The 13735-nt window shown below is 45.7% G+C and overlaps 1 protein-coding gene across 25 annotated transcripts in view; it reads right to left on the reverse strand.

Annotated features, from left to right (window-relative positions):
- LOC118397402 (elastin-like) overlaps nucleotides 1-13735 on the reverse strand; it is a 98551-nt gene that overhangs the window by 57995 nt on the left and 26821 nt on the right. For all 25 annotated transcript variants that reach the window (XM_052467584.1, XM_052467583.1, XM_052467599.1 and 22 more), the window contains exons 6-12: nucleotides 4219-4344; nucleotides 3862-3999; nucleotides 2984-3016; nucleotides 1071-1157; nucleotides 929-976; nucleotides 700-762; nucleotides 397-507 (exon numbers count right to left, since the gene is read on the reverse strand). In XM_052467584.1, the coding sequence (XP_052323544.1) occupies nucleotides 397-507; nucleotides 700-762; nucleotides 929-976; nucleotides 1071-1157; nucleotides 2984-3016; nucleotides 3862-3999; nucleotides 4219-4344 (606 nt within the window). The remainder of the gene's footprint in view (nucleotides 1-396; nucleotides 508-699; nucleotides 763-928; nucleotides 977-1070; nucleotides 1158-2983; nucleotides 3017-3861; nucleotides 4000-4218; nucleotides 4345-13735) is intronic.

Consider the following 13735-nt stretch of genomic DNA (forward strand, 5'->3'; position numbering starts at 1 on the left):
CTCGGTGTCTTCCTTTGTTTGGGAAGCTTCCCTATGCCTTAGTTGAGTGTCAGCCGCATAGGTCCATGTTATTAAGCATTTTGATGGTTCAGAGGCTAGTTGTCAGGAGTTTATTATGAATTTCGGACTTTTGAGACGGTACTCAGAACTACACGTGCATCTCTGTCAAAAGGCCACCAGAAGTGTTATAGTTGTTTTTAAGTAACTAATGTAGGATTGCCACCTCCAGTGTACCTGCACACGCCAAATGATAATACACTTGTTTTAACACTATCTCTATAGATTCCATGCTGGCAATGCAAAGACTCAAAAATGTAGCTTCATATCAACATTTTAGCTGTGAATTGATAGTAGAAAATAAATCATTAGTAGTCATTAAATTGTCCGACGACAAACCTTGTGTTTTGGGTGTTTTGAGTGGGTATCCATGGAATACTCCTGGCTGCATTGGTCCTCCATAACCAACACGACCCGAGCCTCCTGGTCCCTGTTGTCCTCCACCTGGCACTGTAGAGGACAAATCATATCAGACAGACAGACAGACAGACAGGCAGGCAAACACAGGCAGGCAGAAAGACAGACAGACAAGACATGAAAACAATGTGATCTGTAGATGCATGCATGTTACAGGTATCCCAATCAAATGTCATGTCATCAAATATGTTATTGCATGTTTTATTAAAAGCATGATTGACTTACATGATTTGGGATTGAGTCCGTTCCCAGTGGCTACACCGGGCAACACTCCACGACCACCAAATCCTGCAGATATGAAAAGGGGATTAGCAAATGAATGGATATCACAGCATGCAAATCCCTGAGTTACATCAACCTGTATTAAATCCATGAAAGGAGGATATGGTTAAACATTCTTTGATATAATGTGATTGATGTGGGTTTGACTTTCAGAGAAAGAGAATAGGCACACCTTGTCCTGGCACCTGGCCACCTTGGTAAAGTCCAGGCACCCCCACACCTGCAAAGACCAATGCAATCAATGATTTTATACTGCATCCAATAGCATTCATCAGATTTTGTACACGTGCATAGTTATATAAACACTCACTCACCTGGTACTCCTCCTTTTGGAGCCTTTCCTTTTCCGGCACCTGGTCCCAGCCCACCTCCAGGTAGGCCAGTCTGAGGAATAACAGGGGCTGAAAGAGACACATAGTAGAGACATTACATACTATAGTAACAACTAATCATATACTAGTGAGTCCCGCGTCAATATTGTGAATCAGCATAGCTAGTGTACATTACACTTCTAGAGGATAATGATAAAACATTGAACATTGTCAAGAGAAAAGGTAGGACTGGATTGCATGATTTCAGCTTTGTGTGTGTCTCTTATTTCCTACGGGCACTGCAGCTCCTGTTCCTGCACCTCCAGGTCCCCCTGAGTTTGTCATCATCATCATCATCATCATCATCATCACTGTGATCAAAGAATGTGGACAATGCAAATGTTTATCCAGAGTTGTTCTGAGAGGCAGAGAGGCTCTATGGCACTCTATTCTGTATAAATTGCACAATGTTTGACCAGGGCCCATAGGGCTCTGGTCAAAAGTAGTGCACTAAGTAGGGAATAGGGTGCCATTTGGGACACATACCACAATAATGCATGGTATTTGTCTTGCCTCATCAAATGCTTCATTTCTTTGGCTCTTTGGTTATCCCCTACGCAGGAAATTAGCTGTCAGCTCTGGCTCTTGAGGGCTTGGCAGTCGGGATAAAAGTTTTAATTTATTTGTTTAACCTTCTCTTTCTATATTAAAATCCACCAATCCTTTTCTCCAAGGAACAGACATTACGCAGTGCCTTTTGTATGTGGTGAACGAACGAAGGGATTCAGAGAAACAAGGGAAGACTGGCAACAGAGAGAATGGAGAGGAATGCTGCTGTTCTCACTGAAAGGGGTTTGGATGGAATGGGATTGTTTTGTTGTAATGCCATGAAAAGAGTGCATTGCATTGCACAAGAGCTGTATCGGCATGTGACTGAGGGCCTTGTCAACTGCCAACCAATATTTAAACACAGGCTCTTTGCCATAATGCTATGCCATGATACCTTTCATTGAACATACTCTAATAGGCTGACCACACAGCTCGCGTCGCGTGCACGAGCTTTGCAAAATGTCATTCAATTATTGCACCCACACTGCTCGCGCACGTCAACGAGCGTCTGCGTTGCCAAGGACTAAAATAGAACTCCTTTCTATTTCTGATGCAGATCGCGCTGCAAGTCCTGCCTCTCCCATCTCCTCATTGGTTTATTGAATCAGGTACCTACGTGCCATCTCCTCATTGGTTATACCCACGTGGGTGATTGCAAAACGAACTGTGTTGCCAGTTGGTGTAGTAACACTATGAAAGTTTAGATGCCAATCACCATATAAGTTCAAAGATAAAAAAGCCTGGAAGGAGGAGAGATGACTAGAAACGATTTGGTTGACCGTTTTATGTGTGGATTAATTGTCGGAGTAGAGGACCTTGTGCATTTCAGGTAAAATAACAACTCAATGTTTATATCCCAGGACAAATTAGCTAGCAAGTGCAAGCTAACTAGCTAAATTGCCATAAATGTTTAATGTTTTTCGACCTGTCCCCAAATTAATATAATTGGTTCAGAGTTTGTTTTGATATTTTAACCTGCGTGTCCTGATCACGTTTGGTGTGGGGGAACAAAATAAATGAATGCACGATGGCGCACGCGTGCAGCCGGTTTGGGTTCCATGTAAAACAACGTAGTTCAGGCAATATTGTTTAATAATAACAATCTACACCCATCTATAAATCATGTCAAAAGTTTGGATGCAATTGATGTGACATTTTTTCTCACAGCATGTGAGCACACAAACCTATATAAGTTATTGAAAGCTGTACAGTTAGAGAGTGTTAGATCACTAGTTCTAAAATGGCTGCTGCGACTAGGATTTCAATTATTCATGGAACCCTGGGTGCATGGTGCCCATGCCACTCACCTAGACCTGGCTGTAATCCACCACCGCCATAGCCTGTAGAGAAACACAGAAACAAAATGTAGGTTGGTTTATAGTTTGTTGTGATTTATGTGTGTTTGGTTGTTTTATAGCTTTACACAACACAGATAAATCCATAGCAACATTATTGAATGGCAATAAAATGTTTGTTTTTTATACAAAACATCTTACCTAGCTATCTAAAGATGAAAGCACTAATTGTAAGTCGATCTGGATAAGAGCATCTGCTAAATGACTAAAACGTAAATTGCAATACTATCACGTAGACCAATGCTGATCCATCCCTCCCGGAGGACAATGCCTCAGGACTACCTGGCCTGATGACTTGTTGCTGTCCCCAGTCCACTGGAACACTGACCTGATCACCTGACGTGCTACCTTGTCCCGGACCGGCTGTTTTTGATTCGCTGTCTCTTCCACACCTGCTGTCTCTAACACTGAATGCTCTGCTATGAAAAGCCAACTGACATTTACTCCTGAGGTGCTGACCTGTTTCACCCTCTACAACCACTGTGATTATTATTATTTGACCCTTGCTGGTCATCTATGAAAGTTTGAACAACTTGGCCATGTACTGTTATAATCTCCACCCGGCAGAGCAAGAAGAAGACTGGCCACCCTTCAGAGCCTGGTTCCTCTCAAGATTTCTTCCTAGGTTCCTGCCTTTCTAGGGAGCTTTTCCTAGCCACCCGGTCTTCTACATCTGCATTGCTTGCTGTTTGGGGTTTTAGGCTGGGTTGCTGTATAGCACTTTGTGACATCTGCTGATGTAAAAAGTGCTTTATAAATACATTTGATTGATTGATTGATTGATTGATAGAGAAGCATGGCTTTGAAAAGTTCTTCTATCTGTACAGTACCTGGTTGTAGTCCACCTCCTGCCCCATAGCCTGGCTTGGGTCCTGCCTTCTGTCCCAGCCCACCTCCAGGGAAGTAGCCCCCAGCACCACCTCCTCCATAAGGCGAGCCTCCATACGGCGAGCCTCCTCCATAACCAGCTGAGGAGAGGGGAGAGAAGCCATGTGTGGTTATTAATCCAACCCTTTAACACTCTGTGTCTCCTTGTGTCATATTGTGAAGTGCTTTATCGGTGGCCAGGAATGATCTGTAGCCTAAGTGGTCTTTTAGCATAGTATTAGCTTGAACAGCACTAAGACACAGGGTCAGTACAATTGGTGGTCCAAGAACCTGAACCTGAAGTGACACTGCTACTGTACCTCCAGGCTTAGCGTATCCTCCTCCAAGGGCTCCTGCTCCTAGACTGCCTGCTCCAGGACCAGCTCCATATCCTCCACCACCAAGACCACCAACCCCAACACCACCAGCACCAAGGTTTCCATAACCTCAGAGAGGAGAGAGGAGAGAGAGAGAGAGAGAGAGAGAGAGAGAGAGAGAGAGAGAGAGAGAGAGAGAGTATGAGGCAGTATTAGTGAACATCATTTCAGATCCACATGAAGTGCGTAGGTTGTGCACAGAAAATAGAGGTTTGACTTGATTGTATATAGTAGGTCTCAAGGAGTGCTGGTGGTGGTAATGTCAGATTGTGCCTACTAGAGGGAGTCAGAGGCTGAGAGAGGAACAGCTAATCTCTAGTGGCTGCCGCGGCAACAGGTTTTTGGCATGCTGCAACAATCTCTATGGGGATAAAAATGTATTCTTCCCACATGGTAATCATACATAAATTAAGTCATATTCCAGCTTGGGTTTCTTATTGTTGAAAAGAACAGCGGGAGGGGGAGTCGGGAGAGAAGAGGGGAAAAGGAGGGTAGAGAGGAGGCAGATGATTCAAGACATGGCCCAGCTGTCCACAGACAGCGGTGGAGAGAGGGAAGAGAGGCGAGGAGGAATGCAAGGGGTAGCGATAGAACAAGACAGGGTTTCATCCTCTAGTCAAAACAATTGTGGGCAACGTCCTGCCAAGGCCTTGACATCCCCACCACACTAAGCTAGGTCCTCCAGATCTCCTCCTATCCGTGCTCCACTTCCCATTGCTCAACCAACAGCTGACACGTGGTGATGAGGAGAGTAGAGAAAGAGGAGGAGGAGGAAGAGGCGAGACAGACGCTAAGCTAAACAGCCTCGTACTAATCCACCTCCTTTAAACCTTTTCATTCCATTGCTCAACCAACGACATTCTTAGAAACAAGGACGTGATGAGGAGGAGGCAGCACAGGGCTGAGGAAGAGGCAAAACCAGGTCGTTCATTAGTCTAAATGGTACAGTACACTCCCTTGGCCTGGGGTTGGACAGCCAGTCTATCTCAAAGCTGTTGGCTTTTTCATAGCTCTCAGAGGAGACAAAAGACCAGCACAGAGGGTTGGAATGTCTCACTGGCAGCTCTTTGTTTAGGAGAGGAGCACGGGCCAGTCTGAGGTGTGTGTATGTGTGTGTGAGAGAGAGAGAGATACACACATTCTCTCTCTTTCTCTTTGGCTGTGTGAGACTCGCTTAGCACTCAGGGTTGACCGCCACCTGCTACGCTGCTCTGAACCCTCTGATCACAGACCAGGAGACGAAAGGCAGACACCACCAACCCTTCCTGAGAGGGAACACGTGTGTGTGTGTGTGTGTGTGTGTGTGTGTGTGTGTGTGTGTGTGTGTGTGTGTGTGTGTGTGTGTGTGTGTGTGTGTGTGTGTGTGTGTGTGTGTGTGTGTGTGTGTGTGTGTGTGTGTGTGTGTGTGTGTGTGTGTGTGTGTGTGTGTGTGTGTGAGTGAGCAAGGGAAAGAGAGAGCGAGAGAGAGAGCATCATTACAACACTGTATATATGACGTTTGAAATGCATTTTTCTTTTGGAACTTTTGTGAGTGTAATGTCTACTATTCATTTTTTATTGTTTATTTCACTTTTGTTTATTATCTATTTCACTTGCTTTGGCAATGTAAACTTATGTTTCTCATTCCAATAAAGCCCCTTAAATTGAACTTGAAATTGAGAGAGAGAGCACGAGAGAGAGGGGGGAAGGCAAGGAGAAAGAGAAGAAAGAAAGAAAGAGTAGGCAGACTCTCACACCAGGTTCAAAGACAGTAGAGACAGCAAGGCCGTCCCACTCACCACAGGACTCCATTTTTTATGGCTCCAACATCACTGGATCTCACTTGTATAAAACAGCTGAAAGGGAAGCTACTCCACAGTAACCGTAATGCCCTCAAAGTCATGTCTTTTTCTCTTTAAGGATAAGAGAACACAGCAACATGCTCCGTCCGGACCATTGCTCATTGGCAACCCTCTACAGATTGTATCATCGAGACACATACGAGCTCAGTACAAAATATGTTTTAGTCATATTTACCCAAAGCTGTTAGCTCCAACAGGCAGGCCTTTGTCTGAGGCATAATATTACAGCATGTCAGTTCACACAAACATGTCTGTCTTGGCTCACACATGAACTTGTTGGAAGCAAGTGTACTGCAAGACCCAAGTTTCTTTGCTGTAATGAACCGCACACATGGAAACTCCATTGACCTGACCTTGACTAGCTGTGAAACACACTGTTTCTCCTCCAATGTACTGTTATTTGATGTTAAGACATTCAATTAGCAGATTACTGACAGGTCACTATAGTGTGCGTGAGACAAAATGGCTGTCTGTCTAGGTGAGACATGCAGAACCATAGGGCTAATGGAAACCAAACCGGCAGTGGACCCGAGAGCGAGAGAAGCCGTGAAAAGGTCAAAGACATTAAATACAAGACAGATGGGACGGAAAAAACAATCCTGCACAGCAGAGGAGAGAGAGAGAGAGAGTGGCAGAGACAGAAAATTATAAAGTGATAATTATGCAGTTTCATGCATCATACTTTCGCTCTGTTTGAATGACAAATTGGTCCAATGTACCTATCACATACTACATAGACATTGGACTGTAGCTGGCCAGACAAACTGGCGAAACAAATGAGTGCTTTCAGGTCATCGATTCTGTAGCTATAGTACGGGTCATGTAACGGAGAACAGTGGGTCTGATTTCAATAGTGTTTCTAAAACGCTGTCCTATTCTCTCCTATCTGTTACCACATAGTTTAGGCAAGGCAATCCAATAATCAAGAGTTCTCGTCTGTTTCTGTCTCTGTCTGTCTGTCTGTCTGTCTGTCTGTCTGTCTGTCTGTCTGTCTGTCTGTCTGTCTGTCTGTCTGTCTGTCTGTCTGTCTCACTGTCATCTAGTCTAGTCTGGTGATCGGGTCACAGCAGCTCTGCACATCAGGCCTGTTGTGTTAAAAGGGGCAGGCAGAGGGAGCCAAACATGAGAAGGGAAAGAAAGATGGATCCACTCTCCCCACTCTCTCACTTCTAGCCTGTGATATCCCCCTCTCCCGGAACCAGCTGGAGCTGGTGAAGAGTTTAATTTAAGAGAGGAGAATTCCATGGCAGCATTCCTCGGTAACTGGCGGCAGGCAGGGCGGTGAGAGCGGAGAGCGAGACCTGGGATAGGAGCTTCAGAACTCCGGAATGCCCAGGCGATCTCTGGGACCTCTTCCTCGCTGTCTCAACATGACAAGAGTGTGAGACTGGAGTCACGGTAGATTATTGAGGCCAGAGATTATAAATGTAGAGCCAAACAGAGCTATAGGCTTCTACTTTTCCAGCCCTGGCTCTGTATGAGCATGTTGAGGAGCCCGGTCGCTATAGAATACCTAGAGAATGTGGAAGGATGTGGATAGATGATACGGTAGGATAATCAGGCTTACAGTCAGCCATGATCTAAAACCAACACTAGTAATGACACAGTCTGAGATTGTCCTCTGATGTTCTGATAAAAGACGTTAGTCTGAAATCCTTTGGATGTCTATTTCATTAAAGCTACAATCTGCTCTCATGTCCTTGGAGAATCTGTGGTTAGCTGTGACTGACAGGTGGACTCCAGCCCCCAGCCTCAGGTGTGGACTGATGTAAAATTCCACTTTATAGGCACATTACACATCATAATAGATGTCTTGCGCTGTCATTACAGCCGATGGTATCAGTAATCAAATGATCATGATGTAGGATGATGTAGTGGGTATGGTGCATTCTTGTGTTAGTAGTGCACGATGAAGGACAAGGAAGAGTGACGTTAGGTACAAGCGGTGATTCCAGATGGTGTGAGTGGGACACCCTGTAGCTCCCCCATCATCTCTCTTCCCACCCCCTTCTCTCCTCAATCCCCCTTTCTCTCCCTCTGGTGAACTCCCCTGCTCCTTGTCACTTCCAGGTTCTCCAAGCTGTCAGTCATGAAGAAGCTATGTGGAGCGGATCTAAGAGGCATGATTAAACACACACACACACTACCCTGGTCGGTGACAACAAGCCAGGCTCTTAGTTGGCGGTGAGCCCTTTGTTTTCTCCTTCCTTTCCATGGAGTTGTCAGAGAGATGTCCCAAAGCCATGTCCCTGCCAGAGGACCCCAAGTACTGAACTGTCAGGGAGTTTTGGCTTCTACAAACAGGCCAGGGTGGTGGTGGTTTCAGACCCAGGGCTCTGGGCATCTCTCATTCAGTTTATGTCTATGCCTTAAGCCAGTGTTTAGGCCCAAATGAATGGAATAAAAGATGGAGGAATTGGAGGCATTTTTTTGGACCCCCTAGCCTATTGTCTGGTTATTTACATTTGGTCGTTATAAGAATTGGTCCAGGTTCGGATTTGTTTGTCCTGCGGTTGATGTATATTCTGTGCCGAGCCTGGCAGCACGTGTTTGCATAAGCTAGCTAATACCCACCCAAATACACAAAGACACACATTTACACACACACTCTGAGGGGGCGAGCAGCTCTTTCGATTGGCTCCAATTTACAGGCTGTTGTAAAACGATCCATTGTACAGAGAAGCCACCGGGCCAAGCCTAGCCCTGCCTAGTGACATTCACTCACTCACTCACTCACTCACTCACTCACTCACTCACTCACTCACTCACTCACTCACTCACTCACTCACTCACTCACTCACTCACTCACTCACTCACTCACTCACTCACTCACTCACTCACTCACTCACTCACTCACTCACTCACTCACTCACTCACTCACTCACTCACACACACACAAACACACACACTTACATATAAACTTTCACGCCAGCACCGCCTGCTTTTAACTAACCTTCCCACCAAGCCTCCATCCTCCATTTCACCATGACAACATCTGTCTAATCACATGCCTTCATGTAGTAAAGAAGTTATTACACTTGATTACCGTTTCGCTCATTCACACAGAGCTGCATGAGTCATGAGTCATGACATATCCACTCATTGAGTTTGCGATGAATGATGTCATTGTTTATGCCACAATTCATATAGTATGTCACCCTGTTGCTCTTTTCCCATTCAAACAGACCACACAGCCTCCTGCTCTCCCTTTTTTTTTAGCTCTCCTCAGACTTTCTTTAGGCTCTGTGCAGGAGAGAGTAAGAGGTTCTGACGTGCCGCTATCCTGGTACTTTTTCATCCTGGTCCAAAGGAATGCCATAGTTGCTGTGCCAGGGCTGAGCACTGCAATACTATAATAATAAACAGGTAGACATGTTGGCCAGTATGAGAGATGGGTCTAGGGATATACAGTAGTATACTCCTGAGATATTATTATGACCCATCTCTCATACTGGGTAGCGTGGCCGACCAGTCTAAGGCACTGGATTAATGCTCCAGTCTCTACGGAGGCGTGGGTTCAAATCCCAGTGCCACAATCTAGGGGCAGGCAGGTAGCCTGGCAGGTAAGAATGTTGGGCCAGTAACTGAAAGGTTGCTGGATCAAATCCCAGAGCTGACAAGGCAAAAATCTGTCGTTCTTCTCCGGAGCTAGGCAGTTAACCCACTGTTCCCTGGGCGCCGTGGATATGGATTAAGGCAGCCCCCCGCACCTCTCTGATTCAGAGGGGTTGGATTAAATGCAGAAGACACCAGTAACCATGGTAACATGCCCAGATGGTCCACATATTCATTTCACTGCCTGCCTGCGGAATATTTTTCTGACAAGTCAGGGTTGAGAAATTATACAAGCATTAAACAAGTCACTGTGGCCGTGGCCGCAATCTGGATCACACTGAGAGAGCTCACCTGTCAGTGATGAACAACACACTACACAATAACACAACAAATCAAGTGATAACAGATATACACAGCAGGTACCAGTTAAGACACCCACAAAGCATCCTTTACAATGAGTATAAGATAATAAACCTACCCACATTTCATACAAACCCATTAGGTCTATGTGTTAAAGCTTGTAACAGTATGTAGAGTTGGGAGCTGTATAATGCAACCAGCTTTCCCAAATAAAAGGGTGATATCGTAGCTATTAGGTGATAACATCAAGTTAAATGATCTAGTTTAACTATGATTGATTCCTAACATGTTTATTCCAGGCTCCATTGTCTTGCACTTTGTTGCTGAGCTAACAGAAGACTCAGGCCTGTGGTTTAAGGCTCTATTTAATCTGGATCGCTGAAGCATTAGAGATTGTGTGATAGAAATGCAAAGGTTATTTCTGATTGAGCCGACATATATGCTGTAACGTTGAACTTCAGCGATACGGATTGAATAGAGCCCCTAGTCTGACAGTGACTGTTACTGAGGTCGTTCCAGTGACTATTTAGCTTAATGAACGTCTGGGGAAATGGGAGCAGAGAGATTTCTCCATCTCTGCATAAACAACACTTACGCTGCTCGGCCAGATGGATGTGGAGAGTGCTGCTCGCTTCAGACCAGAGCCACTGGCAGACAATGTGCAGGGGAGAGGTTGGGGCTGCACAGACAGACACACTGGCAGGGGTAGGAGAGGGGAAGGGAAGGGAGGGGAGGGGAGGGAAACAGTACAGGCAGGGGAGAGGGCTGCTCGCTCCAGACCCCCTGGCAGCAAACCGTAAAGACTGGGGAGAGGTGGAGAATTCAGTCCAGAACCACTGGCAGACTGCATGGGAGAGAGGTTGAGGAGACTTGGCCAGGAGACACATGGGGAGAGTCATCTTCCACTGACTGCAAACTGCTAATAACTGTGAGAACATGGTCAGCAGAACGAACAAGACCACAGGAACACAACTACAAAGAGACCATCATGAAAACACAGCTGGTACTGAATATAGTAACTTGTAGCACAAGGAAGTCAACTTTTGTCATAATCCAGCATTCAGTTTCATCTTTAAGATACATTAAAGCAACAGATAAAATTCAGTGAGAAAACTCATCAGAATCGATAGTCCTCTGAATTAAAAGTCCATCTTACTGGGGCTGGACACAGTGGACTCATTCACAAGGATAACAAACAACCGTAACAAACAACTTTTTAATTAAAAAAATACTAATTTATTAAAATGTTCAACGATATCACCCATGCACAGACCCACATGCTCCCACCGCCTCCATCTCCAGGGTCCAGCCCATTGTGTCTCTCTGCACCCTCATATGCCATGCCTTGAAACTTCTGACAGCCAACTTTCTAACTCTCTAACTAACAACAAACACAACTTGAGGGAGGAAAAATATTGGGGCTATGTTCCCTTTTAAGCCCACTGATATGAAAATCTTGTGGTCTCTAGTATTTGCCTCAGTGTCTCAGGGCTGGAAGCCTGGCTCAAGTTCTGGCCGGTGGAAGGCCATTCCAGGAAAAGATAAATAGGGAATGGGGGATGAGGGGAGGGGAGCGGTGGGAGAGGATAGGGAGGTGATGAGAGGGGAAGGAGAAGCAGGGGGTGAGGAAAGGGCTCCTTTAAGGAGGGGACGGAGAGGGGATGGGGTGAGGAGGAGAGGGGAAGGAGGGGTGGGTTGGTGGAGAGTAAGTACAAAGGGGTGAGGAGGGGAATTATGGGAGATAGGGCGAGGTAGGGCCTTCAGGGGGATGTGGTCTGTCACAGTGTGGCCAGGGTGTCTCTGAGAAGATGGGCTCATTACACACCCTCAGGGGCCAAGGGCCATCAATGTGTTCCCAAACACGCACATTCCCTATGACAGCTCAGAGGACAGGTCTGAGCTCTGCTAATGAGAAACATGTGCACCAGGAGACAAAGGATACATCCCAATTCCAATTATAGTGCACACTTTTGACCAGTGCCCACACTCCGCCAACCCTGATGTCTTAGCCGTGTCTGAATCCTGGCTTAGGAAGGTCACCAAAAATTCAAACATTTCCATTCCTAACTACAACATTTTCCACCAAGATAGAACTGCCAACGGGGAAGGAGTTGTAATCTACTGCAGAGATAGTCTGCAGAGTTCTGTCATGCTATCCAGGTCTGTGCCCAAAAAGCTCCTACTTTTAAAAATCCACCTTTCCAGAAATAAGTCTCTCAATGTTGCCGCTTGTTATAGACCCCCCCTCAGCCCCCAGCTGTGCCCTAGACACCATATGCAAATTAATTGCCCCGCATTTATCTTCAGAGTTTGTACTGTTAGGTGACCTAAACTGGGATAAGCTTAACACCCCGGCCGTCCTACAATCTAAGCTAGATATCCTCAATCTCACACAAATTATCATGGAACCTACCAGGTACAACCCTAAATCGGTAAACACGGGCACCATAGATATCATCCTGACCAACCTGCCCTCTAAATACACCTCTGCTGTCTTCAACCAGGATCTCAGCAATCACTGCCTCATTGCCTGCGTGCGTAATGGGTCCGCGGTCAAACGATCACCCCTCATCACTGTCAAAATCTCCCTAAAACACTTCAGCGAGCAGGCTTTTCTAATCGACCTGGCCCAGGTATCCTGGAAGGTTATTGACCTCATTCCGTCAGTAGAGGATGCCTGGTTATTCTTTAATAGTGCTTTTCTCACCATCTCAAATAAGCATGCCCCATTCAAAAAATGAACTAAGAACAGATATAGCCATTGGTTCACTCCAGACCTGACTGCCCTTGACAAGCACAAAAACATCCTGTGGCGTACTGCATAAGCATCAAATAGCCCCCACGATATGCAACTTTTCACGGAAAAGCCCCCACGATATACACAGGCAGTTAGGAAAGCATAGAGCTCAGTGTGTCAAATTGGAGGGCCTGTTGTCTGAACCTCTGGCAGTCTCTATGAGGTGCCACAGGGTTAAATTCTTGGGCCGACTCTTTTCTCTGTATACATCAATGATGTCGCTCTTGCTGCTGGTGATTCTCTGATCTACCTCTATGCAGACGACACCTTTCTGTATACTTCTGGCCCTTCTTTGGACACTGTCTTAACAAACCTCCAGACGAGTGTCAATGCCATACAACACTCCTTCAGTGGCCTCCAACTACTCTTAAATGCTAGCAAAACTAAATGCACGCTCTTCAACCGATCACTGCCCGCACCCGCCAGCCCGTCTAGCATCACTACTCTGGACGGTTCTGACTTATGTGGACAACTACAAATAGCTAGGTGTCTGGCTAGACTGTAAACTCTCCTTCCAGACTCAAGTTAAGCATCTCCAATCCAAAATTAAATCTAGAATCTGCTTCCTATTTCGCAACAAATCATTCTTCACTCATGCTGCAAAACATACCCTTGTAAAACTGACTATCCTACCGATCCTCGACTTTGGCGATGTAGTTTACAAAATAGCCTCCAACACTCTACTCAGCAAATTGGATGTAGTCTGTCACAGTGCCATCCGTTTTGTCACCAAAGCCCCAAATACTACCCACCACTGCAACCTGTATTGTCACGTCCTGGCCTTAGTTCCTTTATTATGTCTCTATTTTAGTTTGGTCAGGGTGTGAGTTGGGGTAGGCATTCTATGTTTTGTGTTCTATGATTTCTATCTCTATGTGTTTGGCCTGGTATGGTTCCCAATCAGAGG

This window comes from Oncorhynchus keta, chromosome 18 (assembly GCF_023373465.1).
Source record: "Oncorhynchus keta strain PuntledgeMale-10-30-2019 chromosome 18, Oket_V2, whole genome shotgun sequence".
Classification (NCBI taxonomy): domain Eukaryota; kingdom Metazoa; phylum Chordata; class Actinopteri; order Salmoniformes; family Salmonidae; genus Oncorhynchus; species Oncorhynchus keta.